This window comes from Thermobia domestica, chromosome 2 (assembly GCF_964235325.1).
Source record: "Thermobia domestica chromosome 2, izTheDome1.hap1.1, whole genome shotgun sequence".
NCBI lineage: Eukaryota > Metazoa > Arthropoda > Insecta > Zygentoma > Lepismatidae > Thermobia > Thermobia domestica.
The window spans coordinates 312,220,994-312,239,336 of NC_137455.1; the positions used below are offsets into that span (position 1 = coordinate 312,220,994).

Below are 18,343 nucleotides of genomic sequence, written 5' to 3' on the forward strand. Positions count from 1 at the left end.
AAATAATTTTATTTCGTTCCATTTCTAATTACGTAAATAAAACGTTCTACATAATACGAACCTATATTGACAAAAATTGTACACCATACAAAAGTTCAAAACGTAGTACAGTAGTTTAAAAAGAAGACACTGATATATACAAAAAGCTTGTAACCAGTCACCAAAATGTAGTTTATGGTTAATAAATGTGTTGAACAGCAAGTCTTCTGTTAAAGTCACAAATAATGAATAAGAAAACAACACTTTCACTACAGCGAGAAAAACAAAACAAAAGAAAAAATAAAATAGGTTAAACATACACTGAATTTTAATTTTTTTTAAAGCTCACATCCAAAGCACAACTGTGAAAAATATTGTCTGTTTCAGGATCTTCGCATCATGTAGTGTTCTCCTTTGCCCCATAATTTCTTGGTAAGAAATCTTGTAATAACAGGATAAATAATGATATACATATATATTTTTTATCCATATACAAAATACTTCATCCATTACAATATTCATGAAAAACTTTTTTTCGACGACTGAATTCATTATATCGTGTCTCACTTCACATGAAATCCTTAGAACGTAAAACATATAACATACCGGTACCACATTTGTATGATATACAAGGTGAGCCACAATTTACTTTGACCAAAACGTATGCGAAATTAATTATTATTTATAAACTATGAAACCACAAAATTATAAAGCTGTATCATAACATTACCTTACCTAGATTCCTATAAAACTATACAGTATTGTTTAGGTTAAACAGCTCCTCCTATGCTGGTCCATTGAGAATTGAATAACTGCTAGTGTCAAGCAACTTATTGCCCATGCTGTATAGTACTTTATTAATGACTGAAGTACATGCAGTTGTACATATTTATAAGTCAAATCAAAACTCCACAGTAAGCAATTCTCCATTTTCTGTGTACTATTCTGCATCCTTATATATAAAAGAAAAATGTTTCAATTTGTAAGAATAATTCCTAATAGTTAAGAGACACCGCTTCACTACGTGCACTGCCTACCTGCCTGATGCCAACAGATAGCGCTGATGTACATGCAATTTGCAGAATTAAAACAATTGTAACGATTTAATTGCGACTTAGAAACCATTGTTGTAAAGAAACTGTATTGTTGCAATTCAATTACTTCAAAGCAGGACGAGAGTCATAACCATACTCAGATTTGAGCATTAATATATACGTATTTCTGCAGTAATTTATTGTTACGATTTGATTGCAGCTTAACACATTAAAACAGCGGAGGTTTCAAGGGAAAACTCGGGGGTTGATCCAGGGGGGACAATCGTCCCCCCACAAGAGTAAGCTTTCTTATTATATAAATAAAGCCCATCCCAGAGTTTGGAGCTCTTAACAGTAGCTCTAAGTAGCAGTATTACAACCCACCGCCACTCCCTAGAAGTTCGTCCTGGATCCGCCCCTGGGAAAATGTAGATTTTCAGTTCAGTATCTGCTGATTTAGCACTATTAATCCCACCATCATGGTTCATACGTCATTCTTTTTTGAATGGCACAAGCTCTTAAATGAGATCAAATTCACGAATGTATGACGTACAACGAAAAGAGAAATTTGAGATAATTCGATAAATTTTCCATTTTATAAAATCCATTTCTGGAAGTTTTGTGGCCTCTAAACCGGCCCGGGCTGCACGTACCCGAACACAACCTACCTTTAAGTGTACTTCTGTTCCTTCGTAAGTCATGTGCAAGTAACATTGCAATATCTTCAATAGTTACGAGGGAAAAATATTTCCAATCCTCTCGTAATCCAAATTTTATGTGTAAACGGTGGAAGAATATGAGCTAGAATAAAAATTTAAAGCATGAAATTTTGTAGAGAACTCGTCATATTTGCAGCCGAGACATTGCACATGATGTAGCAAGTTTATGGTGATGCTACCATGAGTCGTGCAAAGTGTTTCGAGTGGCACGTGCGTTTCAAGAATGGAAGAACATTACTGGAAGACGACGTGAGATCAGGAAGGTTTTCAATGAGCTTAACATCGGAAAACGTGGAAAACATTCGGCAACTTGTGCATAAGAATTGCCGGAAAACAATCCGCAACATTGCCTCCATTGTTAATGTGTACTACGGTACAGTCTAATGAATATTCACATTTGATTTGAATATGGGCTGTGTGGCTGCCAAATTTGTTCCCAGGCTACTGACTTAGGAGCAGAAGGAAGTCTGCCAAAAATTCCGTCAGCACGTCATGGATGACCCGTATTTCATGTCGAGCATGATTACCGGTGACAGAGGTTGGGATGGCCCTGAGACGAAGCAATAGTTTTCTCAGTAGAAGAGCCTATCCCCTTCACGATCAAAAAAGGTGTCATAGGTCTGCAATTCAACCAAGCACATGTTTATCGTTTTTTCGACATTCGCAGCTTTGTGCATTCAGAATTCGTCCTTAGTGGTCACACCGTCAATACTGAGTTCCATTGCCAGGTCTTAACGCGGCTGAGCATTTGACGAAAGCAACCTGAGCTATGACGCACGAAAACCTATATGGTCCATGACGACGATGCACAATTTCACCGTTCTGTCATCACACGTAAGTTTCTCGCAATACATATGATCTAATTTCTGCACGCACCGTACTCTCCAGATTTGGGTGCTGCTGCCTTCGCTCTCCTCTCTAGGTTGAAACGCTAGCTTAAAGGTCAGTTTTGATTAACTGTGGAAGGTGCTCAACACGCCTCGAGAAGTAGCTATCCAGGATATACTCCAAGAGTGGCAAGAGCGCTGAGAATGCTGTATTGCTGTGCAAAGGGACTACCTTGAGAATAGCAGTGTGTACACGCCTATAAATAAAATAATTTCTCGCCAACAGAGCTAGTGTCGAAACTTTTTAAATACTACCTCATATATTATTTGAAGAAAACTTCCTTATATCTAGGTGCGCTGAAATTCATACCTTTATGATCAGTATTCTGAAAGAAATACATGAAAATAATGTGTCTTCCCAATTCCTATGTCTTTCAAGTCCCTTATGTATCTTTCTTCTACTTTTCAAAATTTGAGAATGTAAAAACCCAATGTTGGTGATGGTTTACCATCATACGGAAAACTATCTTCATGCACAAGTTGTTTTTATGTGATGAATCCCTGATGATGCAGTTTTAGAATATTTTGACTTCTATGATTTTTTCTTACATATAGTCAGCTAATCAAAATTGATACATATTGTATACATAGATTGTACTGTGTATTTGTAAGTAACTCCTATACACTTTTTTCATTTGTTTACCTGGTTTTTTACCAACTAACATACCGCTCAACTATTTGTTGTTTGATGAACCATGTCGACAGAAAGCATTTTATTAGACTAATGATTAAAAGGCTTTATAGTACATAGACTTAACTATGCCATACTACTTTCAGAATCTGCTATTTTTTATCAAGTGTAAGTTGGCTGTATCAATAGTGAGAATTAAAGTTTCAAATATGTCTTTTAAATGAATAGACTTTCTAGTAGATAAATAAATATCGATATCGATCTACATAAATATCGATTTAGATAAATATCGATATCTTATTAACTGATAGAGACTTTTTCTGTGCTTTTTTCAGTTTTATATTCTATGATTATACCTTTTAAATAAGGAAATTTTTAACAAATTACTTATAATAAATTCGAAAGATTTCATTAAAAAAAATTTGTTGCTTATGCAGTTGCTATTCGGAAAGCTACATTAACAAGTAAGAAAATTGCTGAGGAAAGTTAAACGGAAATATATTTTAAAATGGGTAAATGATAAAATTGAAGCTATCTGTCATCACTTTTCAGTTTTAACCCATCCTTTTGATAACAATTCTAAACCAAAATTTTAGATGTCAAATCATGAATTGTCTTAGCTCAGCATAATAATGTTTGTGATACCAAAAAACGTAAACAGACCTATTCGAGACACGCAAATGATGTGACTTAATATTGCTTTTGAAAAATGAAATGAAATCTTTGAGTTTTACGTCCCACGGTTATGCCGGGTAGGCTAAAGGAGACGGTGATGATGAGTAATGAATTAAATGGTGGAATAAAGAAAGTGGGAGGAAACGGGAGAACCCCGAGAAAACCCACGCACACGGTGTTTGTCCACCACAAAGTTCACTTGGCGGGGGCTGGGATCAAATCCGGGACCCCAAGCACCAGAGATGAACGCTCTACCACTGAGCCACCGCGGCCCCAATATTGCTTTTGAGTTCTGAATCCTTATGCAACACTGAAGTTATGAAGGACGATACATAATAGTTGGACTCCTAATAGGATATGAACTTGGGCTCCTAATAGGGTTGCCAACAGTCCGGGATTTTACCAGACAGTTCGGTTTTAACCTTTTTGTCCGGTACAACCTCAAAACCGGACATTAAATATCCAGTAATTTTTCCCCTTACTAGTCACCTCCAAATAACTGTTGTGTTGAATGCATATTCAGCGTATTTAGTGTTATGAAGAATCTTTGGAGTGAGGAAAGGAATCGTTTGTCGATGAAAGTTCAGTTAAAGCAGAGCAGCAAAGCTTATAATTCGCTTTGATACCAACCTGTTGTGCGTGGAATATGCTGAAGAGTTGAAGGCAGGAAATACTGAACTTATTAAAACTGCTGAAAGTCAACAAAAATACATTTTCAAGAGCGCAGCTAGCACGGCTTCATCCTCAGCTACATCTTAAAATTAAATAATACTTCCAGATCCAGTAAAAGAATGTAGGCATTATGAGACATTGCCAGCCCCAGCGAAACTGTTAAGATTTATTTTTGAACTATATTTTGTTCATGCCATAATTATATTGCGAATTATATTTGCTTTTCTGTTTCAGATATGATGCATTATTGATGGTAGACTACAAAAATTACATCTGCTGACTCAATCAAATACTGGAATAAGTAAGTTTAATAAATGCTTCAAAAGTTACTAAAGTTATTAAATTCGAATCTCGAATAGCTCAATTTTATGTGAACTAGTAGTCATTTTGAGGTTGTTCACGTGTGAACTAGTTGTTTTGACGAGCGATGATGTTGCAACCTTAAGAGTATACGTACTCCAGGAGGATGTCCGATATTTTAATTTCTCAAAAGTTGGCAACCCTAGCTCCTAACCATGACCAGCACTTGAATCCAGTGCAAAAATGAAATGAAATCTTTGAGTTTTACGTCCAACGGTTATGCCGGTTAGGCTAAAGGAGACAGTGAAGATGAGAAATGAATGAAATGGTGGAATGAAGAAATTGGGAGGAAACGGGAGAACCCCGAGAAAACCCACGCACATGGTGCTTGCCTACCACAAAGTTCACTTGGCGGGAGCTGGGATCGAACCCGGGACCCCAAGCACCAGAGGTGAACGCTCTACCACTGAGCCACCGCGGCCCTTGAATTCAGTGCAGTTGGTAGATGCGTAGACCAATACCCACCAAACTATCTTACCTTCAAGAGAGCTGACTTATAGGACAGCGCCATCAGCCTGCACATCAAGCATACACGGATGAATAGAACTAGATTTTTTTTTTTTTTTTAACTTAGTCATATTAATTTGCGTTTCGAAATTAATACTCATACTACACGGAAGTTACTTTTCAGAGTATAGTAATCCATTACTAGAGGCACAAGTTTGTCGCAATGCGCGATAAACCAAAATTCGTCAGAATTAAGTGATTTTCAGTTTCTTGACGTTTCGTTATATGCTGTGTGTATTTTCATTGGTTTCCGTTGCGTGATAAAACGCGAAATCGGCAGTATTGCGCGAAATTTCTAACAATATGCGAAATAACGCGAAATTTTAAAAATACGTTTACACTAATTTAAAAAGGCCAGTTTCCCTCTGAGTGTACGATAGAACGTGGCATGAACGGTGCATTTTGGGTGATTCGACACTGCTATAGAGAACATGTTGCGCGTTAGTTACTGATTTCCCTTCAGTATTATTTTTTAAAAAATATAATTTTCTATAAGTGAAATTTATAATGACAAGTGAAATATTCAGTGTATTTTGTTTTTAGGTAATTAATGGTTTATTTCTGTAGTGATCTATGAATAAAAGGAACAGTTGTAAAAATGTCAGGGAATATATTTTCAACAAGAGCCACAAAATGCGAAACTTTATTTGAAAAATGCGACAAAACACGAAATATAAAAAGAACTAAACGCGAAATTTTCAAATTCTTAGTGCGAAAAACTCTATCCATTACTTGATTCTAAAAGAAATAAACTGTTAACTTACCACACAAGTTCCCGAACTTCCATCCAAATGACCCGCACAGATATGGCTCGCTTTTATTTTCACATTTCCGTATTCTTTGACGCCATATTTGTGCCCACAGATAGAGTTCTCTTGCACAGGCACTTGGATTTCAAGTAGTTTGTCCGAGAGAGGACCATCTAGCTTAGAATGACCCCATCCAGTAGCTACACAGGGTCGTCTCTTGAATGATTCTGTTTCCGTTAGGGGTGTGTCAGGCAGACAAACTTGCCTTATGTAGTCCCCTGTCGTATTCACTTCTTCAAATAATTTCATTAGCGCTGGAAAATACAATCATTATAAGCATTAACGTAAGATATTCAAATATTCAGCAGGTATAACAACTATGTATTACCATGTAGGACTAATATGAAGAACAAATGAATTTTAAAATCTCTTAATTTTTCTTTAGGGGGGTGGGTCGCTAGTTATTACTATTATAGAGGAGCCAGCAAGAGAAGGTCTCTTGACAGCTTGCAGTGGCGTTGTCACTACTCAACGTGTCAAAACTTTTCCCTTAAAAATGGTGTTAAGTAGAGTGGCCGTAGTTGTAAGACTAGTACAAAAGTAGGGACAGCATTTTCACTCTGCAGGTGGTAAGAAACTTCAGGGACCATCTCCTGATGGCTCCTCTATAGTACATGGCAATATCTTACTCATGTGATTATATTACCGTTAGGCTATATCTATACATGCACTTGTTTCGATTTGTAGTTCAATAAAATTAGGATAGAATCGAACAAATCGTAACATTGTTTATAAACTATGAATGGGTAAAGAACACTGTAGTAAGAATTTTTCTGTTCCTTCGAAGACATTGATAATGTACATTCACGTCTAAAATTATTGTCGCATGTCTATAAATATGTTGTTGTAGGAATATAATTTGATAACGAATTCGCCCGGAATTTCTTATAACGGTAGTATGTGTATAATCGGCAAAGACATGTATGTGGCGAATTTCATGTCAAAAGAGCAATAAATAAGAACAATAAATCGAAAATAAAACTTTCTTGTCCATTTTCTCTATAGCAATATTTTGTTTTGCTCATTCTAATTTTCGTATTTATAATTCTTTCCCTATGAAATTTACCACAAATATACATTTCCCGATTACACACTTAGTATCAGTAATAAAAGTACCCTGCAAAATCATTATCAAATTATATTCTTACAAGAAGACAGTTATAGATATGCGACAATCATTTTGGATATGATTGAACGTGCATTTACAGCTCTGACTAAGATTTCATCGAATTCATGAACTTCATTTCACGCGAATTACGATTATTTTAAGCATTACACATGTATAATTAAAATCTAATATTTAGAAACTAACTTTTTAAAAATCAACGATACTAGCATATAGGCTTAAAGAAAAAAAGCGTCCAAAGATGGAACATACATTAATCAATAAATCTTACTAAGCTGAACACAATGACGGCCTGAGGGATCCTTATGCGTAGCTTCTGAGAATATCGAAGAAAATTGCTTTTGTGGTACTAAAAATATGGCGTTCATAGTCAACAACACAGGCTGAATTACATGTCACCTATTAAAGTGAATTCACTAAGCAAGATGATAGTTAATGAAATCACTAAAATTATCGTTAACTCTGTAGTTTTATTTGACTTTGATTTTAGCGTCTCTTTCAGCAGCGAGATTATATGGAAAGTGAACCTACAGCTTAACGTGGGCTTCCGAACCACATGAGCTTCCGCCGGGCATAGAACCCAGGTCTCCCACCCTGCAGCTTTAATTTTGAATGTTGTTAATTCATATTTTTTAGAGTGATTTATAATTCTTGTAATTCATTATGAGAAATAGATAGAAAGAGTTCCAAAACAGACTATAAAACAACGCCTGTTTATTAAAATGAACACCAACCACCAGTATCAAAAGAAGTTAATCAAAATTCATTTACATGTACACATCAGGTTGGTATACATATCGCCAAAAGAAAAAAAAAAGAAAAGAAAAGAAAACTTGAGAGAACTGCAACTCAAAAGGCACATTTTTTTTTAACATAGTAGAAGATAAATACTATAAATTATTCTGAACTATCTAAATCTACAATAAAATCGTTTATGCTTTAACTAGCAGCGTTCACCCCGCTTCGCTGCGGTCACCCTGGAACGCAATAAACTTTGTTACTTAGATAATTTTTACTTTTTCGCTTTCAAGTGATATGATAAAAACCATAGAAGATTGGAGTAAATGTTAACATTATATCGCCTGTCATTTATGTTAACCCGCCGAGTGACACGGTCATGTGGGTTGCATATAAATACGGTTAGATTTAGCTATGATGAGCTAACAAAGGATTTGTACGTTATGGACACTTGAATGGTCAATTATCTCAAGACACTGGTAATTGAAAATTAAAGTGATATGATAAAAACCATCTAGGGTCCAAATCTTAATAACCCCCCAAAAATGAAAGAAATTGGTTCAGCCGTATTAGCGTGATGAGCTAACAAAGGATTTGTACGTTCTCTTTTATATATATATAGATAGAATAGTATGTTCAGTAATAGCTTAATAGGCTTAATAGCTAAATATGTAGGCACACGAGAGAGCTTCACTTCCGGTTTGAGTAGGAGGCTAAGAGAGAGAGAGAGAAGAAGGTACCTATTTTTACAATGCTAAATCGATTCCACATAAACCACTTCCCGCCATCTCTTACCGTTTTTGAACTACGCAAATCAATAATGAAACTGGAAGTTGTAGTGCATTTCTATTACTTCCGGTGTTAGCAGAGAGTTAAGGATGGGTATCAACAGTATTCCTGGGACGCTTAACGATTGCTGGAAACAGCTTCTCGCTATCTATTACCGTTCTTTTCTCTATAGTGATGAACGTTAAAACTGAAAGTAGTTAATTTATTCCACTTTCGGTTTGAATATCTTCTGCATCTGCAAAATCGATTTCTAACATTAACCGTCTTCATTCAATGGATGGTGATGCATCAAATAGTTTTAAAATTTGTTTGTTTCTCGGATGATGAATGTACGGACACATGGAGTGAGAGGGTAAATATATAAAGGAAAGAAGATAAACCAAAGTCCTCAATAAGAATTTCAAAATAAAAATAAGAAGAATAAAAATTTCGATAAAAATAATAAAAAAAATACAATAAAATTTAAAGATTTATCAAGAATAAAACAGGTCATGAGAAAACTAAAATAATAAAGAAAATAGAACTATAACAAAAAAATAACTAAGAAATAACAATAAAACATACCAGGTAACACCTCAGAATAAAAGCCTTAGAAACTGTTCCAATCTCACGTATAAACGAGAGAATCTAGTACGATTATGATCCATGTACAAGAACAAAATTCATTCTACACTGTTCTAATTACGATTTTGAAACTTCTAGTGTATGCAACCAGTGTTTGAGGCATGTTTTCGGACGGGCAGTATCGCCGAAGCTCTGAGAGTTTTCCCCTCCCGCAGAAATACGTGCAACAATATTATCAACAATGAGAGAGAAATAGTTTCAGAATAGAATAAATAAATATTTTAATATTGCTACTTTATAAGTGTTCTAAAGCTCGTGCTGAAGCTATTGTTATATATATATATATATATATATATATATATATATATATATATATATATATATATATACAGCAGCGGATCCAGAATATGATCAAGGGAGGGGCTAAACTATAGTTTGCCGCTTTATCCAGTGTATACCTGAGCCTCAAGGGGGACTATAACTCCTATAGCCCTCCCCTTGGATCCGCGCATATATTAAAAATCGATATTTCTCACAATATGAACGCGCAAGAAAGAAGTATCTACGAAAACTACACTAAACTGGAGTGCAAACTATCCTACAAGAATTATTTTGAGTTCTGTTCTACAAAGTTATCACCGTGGTACACAGTAAAAGAAACTTATTTGCGGTTGAAGAGCAACCGTATTATCTAAAAAGCAACGAAATATAAAATGTAACAAATGATTGCATTGTAAGTGTAATCTGTGTTGTTGTTGTTATGTTTTAACCTCAATGCTCGTAACAACATAAATAGCTTACGAATGGAGAAAGTTTGCTTCCGAACGGGGAAATTCAATTAGCTCTTCTGAAGAAAAAGTTTTTATGTACTTCCAGTTGCATGCGTCAACTGTATGTTTGATGTTATGTGATGTTATACAACCTACTTTTTTAATGGTCATGATTTTCATAACACATCATGCAATGATGTTTAAAAAATGTTAACTGTGATGCTTGATGAACTTAGTGTTTATTTCATGTAACAAAAAATGGCATGTGCAATTTATATTTGTTTAATTCATGTAAGGTAGCATCTTAAATATTGCTTTAGCATTTGGTAAACATTTACATACAATTTTCTCGGTTAATATTTGGAAATGCAATTATTACGGATCACGAATGTTTATATATGTCTTGTCTTGTCTGTGGCTATGATGAATTCATGCAAAATTTGCATAGAACTCTTTTCATTTTATGTAAATTAATGAGGTGAATGTTAAACGCAATACAGAAGAAAAAAGATCTTGTTTGTAAGGTTAAAAAACATGTCGCAAATGTTTTAACAAAAAAAGATTGGCTTATATACAGCTATATATTTATTTGTATGACTAGTATCTCAACTTCCAATATAGATTTTTATTAGTACCGGAGATAGATTTTCTTGTCCCCATCTTCTCGCAACTCAAAATATCGCGTCCTTGCATAAGGTGTTTCAAGTGAAGGATTAATTTACTTTAAAAAATACTGTATAATTTACAAGATAACAAATATTTTTATGTTATTATAGCGGATACATATTCGGTATGTACTCCCTCCCCGCTCGACTTGTTCCAAAGATTTCACACTTGATGAAATTTATAACAGTTTTATTAACTTTAAGGAAATCAAAATAGTTTTAGTAAGAGAATAGATTAAACCTTTCAAACTATCTATCACCTGACTATATTGCTTTTTAAAATTTTACTGTGGGTCAACGCGCTGCCCAAAAGGGCGAATCTACAAAGTTCAAATTTACAATTTTGCAGATCTAATTAAATATGAAAATGAACGGATCTCAAATTTTTTGACGATTGTTAGTTGCTTTGAAAATAACGAGGTGGAAACTCTTGAAAAAGTATGAAAATATACGTTATGTATAAAAATGTCATTACCTGTTTGAAGGTTTCCAGAACTGTGCCACTCTCATAGTCTCCTCAGTTCATTAAAAAAATAATTAAAAACTTTCTCAGTAGGTCTAATTAAATTACAATAGTAAATGCACTTGAATTACTTGGAAGTATTTTATTTTTCATGAAAAACCATAGTCCCTAGCCAATCTCCTTTATACGATTATTCAGTTTTAATACACAAAGAAGCAGTCTGTCATTGCGGACAATTACTGAGCCACCTCTTTAGGACGTAAAATAACAGAATGCACACACACAAATGCACAAATGAGCATACATAACGTTCATGACCTGTTGATAAACCCGCGAGCAAGCTGACTAGTTTTAAATCTGTTTATTTTTACAAAGAGAGAACGTAAATCATTGTACGAGAGGGAAATCGTATTCTGATCGGTGAATTTGTTTGAAATATTCATTTTATTTGCGAGCGTAACAAATTATATTTATTTTTCCTCTGCTACCATAAAATATGAAATCCAGTACGGTTTTAGTCAATTTCCACTAAAGAAAAAGATTTTAAGCAAACTTAGTAACTTTAACTACAGATGCAACGGCTCGAAACACGGAGTTTTTTTCTGTGCGTGAGAATTTTTATTTTCTTTAGTTTTTTAATATTACAATTTTAGTGGAGAGATAACAGTATGTTCCACCTTTTTTTTTTCAATTATAACATGGTACCTGAAGAAAAAATTCTGAAAAAATCAAGAATCAAAGAAAATCTGACGTTTGATAGGAAAAAAGTGCAAATTGATGGACACAGTGGATTATCAAATATTAACGAACTGTTTCTAGGAAGAGTGATCAAAAAGTAATATTACAAAACCTGCAGTGAAACGTGTATATATATTATTTCATACAACCAACACAGTCAACATATAGTACATGCATTAGGTTATTTTTCGACAGTCTCCATATCGGTTGAGGTACACTCATGTCCAAAATGATTGTCGCATATCTATGACTGTCTTCTTGTAAGAATATAATATGATAATGATTTTGCAAGATACTTTTAATACTGATATTATGTGTATAATCGGGAAATGTATATTTGTAGTAAATTCCATAGGAAAAGAATTATAAATACGAAAAATTAGAATGAGTAAAACAAAATGTTACTAAATGGATAAGGAAGTTTCACTTTCGTTTTATTGTTTTTATTTACTGCTCTTTTGACATGAAATTTGCCATATACATGTCTTTGCCGATTATACACATACTAACATTATAAGAAATCCGGGCAAATTCGTTATCAAATTATATCCCTACAACAACATATTTATAGACATGCGACAATAATTTTGGACGTGAGTGTACTTGTCGCATCGTGGGATGAGTTTGAAGATTCCCTCCTGGTAAAAATCCTGCCCTTGCGTATTCAGCCACGTTGTCATGAAGTGTTTCATCTCCCCGTTTGAAGCGAAGCGACAGCCTTCTAAGTACTTCTTCAAGTGCGGAAACAGGTGAAAGTCGCTTGGAGCGAGGTTCAGGCCGTAGTGAGGGTGGTTGATCATGTCTCAGCGAAACTGCTTCAACACCGTGGTGGTCTTCTAGGCTGTATGTGGGTGCGCACCATTCTGCTACACGTTGATGAAATATTACAGTCTCTCCGTAAACCTCTACCAGCTAGCGGTGAATTTCAGCCACTGTTACATGTTTCGCCCATAGAAATCGAATAACTGAGCGGATTTCTTTGCGAGACAAGTTTTGCAAACAAGTCGCTATTTGTGTTTACCTACAACTAGAGCCGTAGGTAGAGAATGACTGAAACTCTGCACAGTTGCCAACTCCACGTACCGTATTAAAATTACCACACACTCGTCATTCATCTCTAACAGATAAAACTCCAGAAATATCGGCGTTGTAATTTTAGTTCCTGAACCTCCCTCGTAAAGCTATTAGGTTAACGTTCAATGATAAAAGTCTTTTAGTAGAAAGTTTAATAGAGTTAGTAATAACTGTTGATAACTATACAACTACGCAATAACAATGTAGTGGATTTCGTAGGATAAAAATGTCATTTAAAATTTATGAATAAACTAAAACTTCATTATAACTATATGCGTATAATACTTACTAAGGCCGTTATAATTCCAGAAAAAGAAAATTTAAAACGCTATCCACAAGTTTCTTATTTGAAACATTTTGACAGGCCTAGCAGTAAAGAAAAAACTATTTCTATGAATAATGAGGTTTTATTACCATGTTAGAGTAATATGATACACAAAATAGTTTATAGATTTAATTTTGTGTATTGAACTCATATTAAGTTCTACAGAAAATCTGAAGCTCAGGCTATAAAGAATTTTCCGAAAGCAAAAGGAGATGTAAGCGAAATTTTATACCAGGACAAAAATGGCTTTATATCCACTTCTTGATATATGGCACTGTTCTCTTGTCTACTAATTTCAATTTTAGGAGACCAATAAAACATATATATGAAGATGTAAAATATTCAGGAACTTGATAAAATGGTTCCATGCTATGTGAGTTATGTAACTTACGCTTGCTGGCAGCCAATGTAATGCAGCTTTGAAACTCAATCAAGACAGCCAGCTCTGGATTGAACATAGAACTCACAAATACTGAATCTTGCACGCACATACACATTTGCTTAATTGTAGAAGCCATTATGGGAATATAAAAGTGATACTTGAATTAAAAAAGTAATAAGTTAAGAAATAAATTTTACGTTTTCCTCCCCAAAAGCATGATTTTCATTGAAAAATCTCAATTCTAAAAAGCCGTCTTTTTTGTATCTCTAGTTCTAATCCTAGCAGCAACACACTTGGGAGATCCTACGTAGACTAATGGAAGCATGGGAATTAGTACTTGCAAAGACACTAGTTGAAAAATACGTTGACCCAATATAATTGGCCACTTTGCCGTCATTTATCAAACACTTTCTACCTCGCATTCCTATATGCAATTTTATCTTTCGGAGTGGTTACGTTGGTAATCGAGTCAGTTGATAAGTGCTCGACAAAGCAGCCACCTACAACGTTAGGCCAATGTTGGCAGTTGATTGGTAAATGCTCGACAAAACAGCCAACTACGACGTAGAGTCAACGTTCGCATTTACTTGGTAAATGCTTGATAAAGCGGCCAACTACGACATAGGGCCAACTAGGCATTTGGTTGCCAAATGCTCAACAAAGTGGTCAACTACCACGTAGGACCAACGTTGGCAGTTGATTGGCAACTTCTCGACAAACCGGCCAACTACAACGTAGGACCAATGTCTGCAGGTGGTTGGGAAATACTCGAAAAAGCAGGCAACTATAACGTAGGTGAACATTGGCAAATGGCTGGCAAATGCTCAATAAAGCGGCCAACTACAACGTAGACCAACGTTGGCAGTTGACTGGTTTACCATCTCACGCTGTTGGACATAGTGTCTATCCCGCCAGGGATGCAATCATAAATGCACCAAAACTACAGGTATTTTAATTTAAATGCTAATATGATAAAGTAAATAACTGGAGCATGTTTCTTCTTGAGCACTTTCCTGCTTGGTGCCCTCAAGTCCACACACACTAATGTAGTATAGTTTTCAGATTTTCTTTCTTGCACATCTTGCCCCTGTTATTACCTATATCTCAGATCTTGTCATAGGTTTGTTTATGTGATAAATGCTTGCGGTAGGTTGATAAGAAAGCTTGTTGAATATAGCACTGTCCGAAAAAAAAAAAAAAAAACGACTCTCCATAACTTTTTATGCCGTGGATTACATATTATGTTATTATGCTCAAAAAATATGATCACGCCTGGTGATATTTATTTAGTTGGAAATCAGTTTCCTTTCTGATGTTCCCTCGTGTCCAGAAGTTACTGTCTACATTGTTTTTCTATAGTTGGAAGTTGTTATCCGTTAATAACGCTCAATTCAATGAATTGCGTTGAACAAGTAAAATTTTAAGAACGTTTGTCCTGTGCTTTTCAGTGTGTGTACGAGAGGAACGCAAATGTTTAAAATTAGATTAGAGGCTGTACATAAGTGCTAGAAAACAACGCAGGTTAAATTGAGATCAGTATTTTTAAAACTTTTTTTTCTTCTTTTGAGAAAGGTATACTGTCACACGAACTTTGTCAACACCGGAAAGTCATATGGTTCTTGCTCACAGTGACAATTCCTGGATTCAAGAAAGAAATTAAGAAAAAAATCTGGCAACATTACATTATATTAGTACAAAGAAAAAAATATCAGATCTTAAGCTTGCCCAAAATTTAAATTCCATTCCTGACTTTAAAGAAACACAATTAAACAAAATGTCGTTAAGTATATTTTAGCTGACTTCAAATTCATGTGTAAATATTTAGTCCAAATGACGCGTTACGTTACTCAACAACTGTACTGCTAATAATGATAGATCATACGTAATAGGATTTCTCAACCTATCATATCACAACTACCCTTTTATAACATCCTCTTGTCAGCGACTACCATAAGTAGTTTCCGGTTTTCTATGTTTCTTCTTCTTCTTCTTCTGTTATTATTATTATTATTATTATTATTATTATTATTATTATTATTATTATTATTATTATTATTATTATTATTATTACTTATCGCTTGTGAGATGTAGTAAAATCACACTAGACAAGTCTCACATTATATATAATTCATTTTGAATTGTATTTCAATATTCATTCTTTGTTGTAGTTTTCTTGCATTTCAATATGAAAGTTTCTATTCCTCTTTTATAATCATTTTTTGAAAACGATTCTTTATTTGTTTAAATGTTATTTCCTGTCTTTAATTATGACTATGGAAATAAAATATGTCTATCAAAACAAGAAATTTAAAACAATCTTTAAAAATATTTTTCCGCTACTACCTAGGTAGATCCTAATTACGTTTATCTTTTTCATCTCTCTTCGTGACCCACTTAGCGGTCCTGACCCGCAGGTTAAGAAATCACGGATAATAACCTATTAGACCTAGTTTATATATCCAATAAAATCAGACAACTGTACCTAAAATTTTATTGGTAGCTCTATAATTTACTCACATATTGAGTATCTATAGAGGACACACAATATTAAATTTCAGTAACACATACATCATTTGGCTCCTACATGAGCAAATATTCGTTCTATATAACTGTTTTCATATTGTGATATTCAGAAACCATACAAACAATCCAAGTACAGATCTAGTACGAGCAATCAACTACACTGGTGGAAGCGAATTTAATAACACCCAATAGGAACTCATGGATCTCACCTAAAGTTGATAAGAGCAACATGACAGTAGTTTTTTTTTTTTTTGACGCCCCACGATCATGCACCGAAGTTAATCGAAACGGCAATAAGATGAATTATAATGATAGAATGACGAAAATGGGATAAAAGAGAATCCCAAGATACCCATGCGTACAATGTTTGTCAGTTGGCGTAGGTTGGAATCGAACCAGGGATCCCACGCGCCAGAGATGAATGCTGTACCACTGAGCCACAACTGCCCCAACAAGTTTTAGTAATCCCGTGGCACATCTCAATTATGTTATACAGGGAGTTCAAGAAATAGTACTTACCTTACTAATATGCGTAACTATCCAGAGCCAGCTTTATTGAACAGATAGTCGGTTGTGAAGATGGTGAATGTCTGCCTGGGGAATGGTATCCCACACTTACATCAGATCTTAGCGTATCTAAGCAATGGAGCCTGGAGCCGGATGTTTTATGAGGACTACACTAGTTTATGCCTACACTAGTTTTACACCAACGGAATCAATAGATTTGATGCTGATATTCTATTAATACAAATGTGAAAAGGTAACTAGACGATAATTTAGAAAATAATAAATGATATTCTGTAGTCATAGGCCTATACTGTAAAATAAAACTGGATTAGTTCTGTGTCTCGTTTCCAACTACTTTCAAATTTGTATAGTGATCATTACTTAAAATTATCCTTATTTAAGTAATGGATGAATACGTTACATAACAAAATAAGATTGCCATTGCAAGTTATACATGATATGTGAATATAATTAAAAGTTTGGAAGTAGTAAATATGAATGAAATTTTAAATATCAGAGAGTAAATGTCCTTACCTATATCGTGTTGAAAATTCCGAAACCTTTCATGTAGAAATATTTTATGTACTGGAAGTCGAATTTCAGAAGTTTCTTCTTTGGTTCTGTCCCACTCACCTAAAACTACAGTCCATAATGGACCATATGGTAAGTTGAAGAGGTCACTGCATGTAAAAAAGCAATTGTTTGAGATTAGCCACAACAACAATGAGCACAAGACATATAATCAAATAGATTTATATGAACAAGATACAACACCTCACTTTTGTTGTAGAACATGATACATTCAAGTATATGCAAGATGTCCTTAGCCCTAAATGATTAACTTCATTGTATTTTATTACTACACATACGAGAGTTTATACAGTAACATAGATAGCTAGTTTCATTAGTAACGGAAAGCCCTCCCCACTGGACTAGTGGCTAGCGTGCACGTCTTTGGTTCACAGGGTCCCGGGTTCAATTCCCGGTGGGAGAGCATTAAATGCATTACGGTAATTCAGATTCCACCGTAAACTGTAGGTCCACCCCTTATAGACTCGGTACTGAACAGGGACTAAACTTCAACAAACACAATGCCTCTACAGGGCCGTCTTAATGCATAGGTCCGAGGGTCACTTGTTCTGGGGCCATGTGAGAAGAACTGCGTGTAAAATTTAGTAGTCAGAATCCTAACACACTTGTTTGCTTAGGGGTCCATAACGATATTTCCATTGGCACTGACCCCTTATCCTTAATGTACACATCTTGTTTACTGATCGGCTGACTGATTTGATAAACCATTTCATTTCAGCACGAAAGTTGTACGAGATGCTATTACTGTTTAGCGTAAAACACAAACCACATGCATTTTCACTGGGAACCAACACCAGTCCCGCACCAAAGGTAAA

The 18,343-nt window shown here is 34.9% G+C and overlaps 1 protein-coding gene across 1 annotated transcript in view; it reads right to left on the reverse strand.

Annotated features, from left to right (window-relative positions):
- LOC145678625 (tryptase alpha/beta-1-like) overlaps positions 1 to 18,343 on the reverse strand; it is a 108,244-nt gene that overhangs the window by 18,459 nt on the left and 71,442 nt on the right. Inside the window, exons 4-5 of the mRNA XM_081748981.1 lie at positions 17,472 to 17,617; positions 6,229 to 6,527 (exon numbers count right to left, since the gene is read on the reverse strand). Of these exons, the coding sequence (XP_081605107.1) occupies positions 6,229 to 6,527; positions 17,472 to 17,617 (445 nt within the window). The remainder of the gene's footprint in view (positions 1 to 6,228; positions 6,528 to 17,471; positions 17,618 to 18,343) is intronic.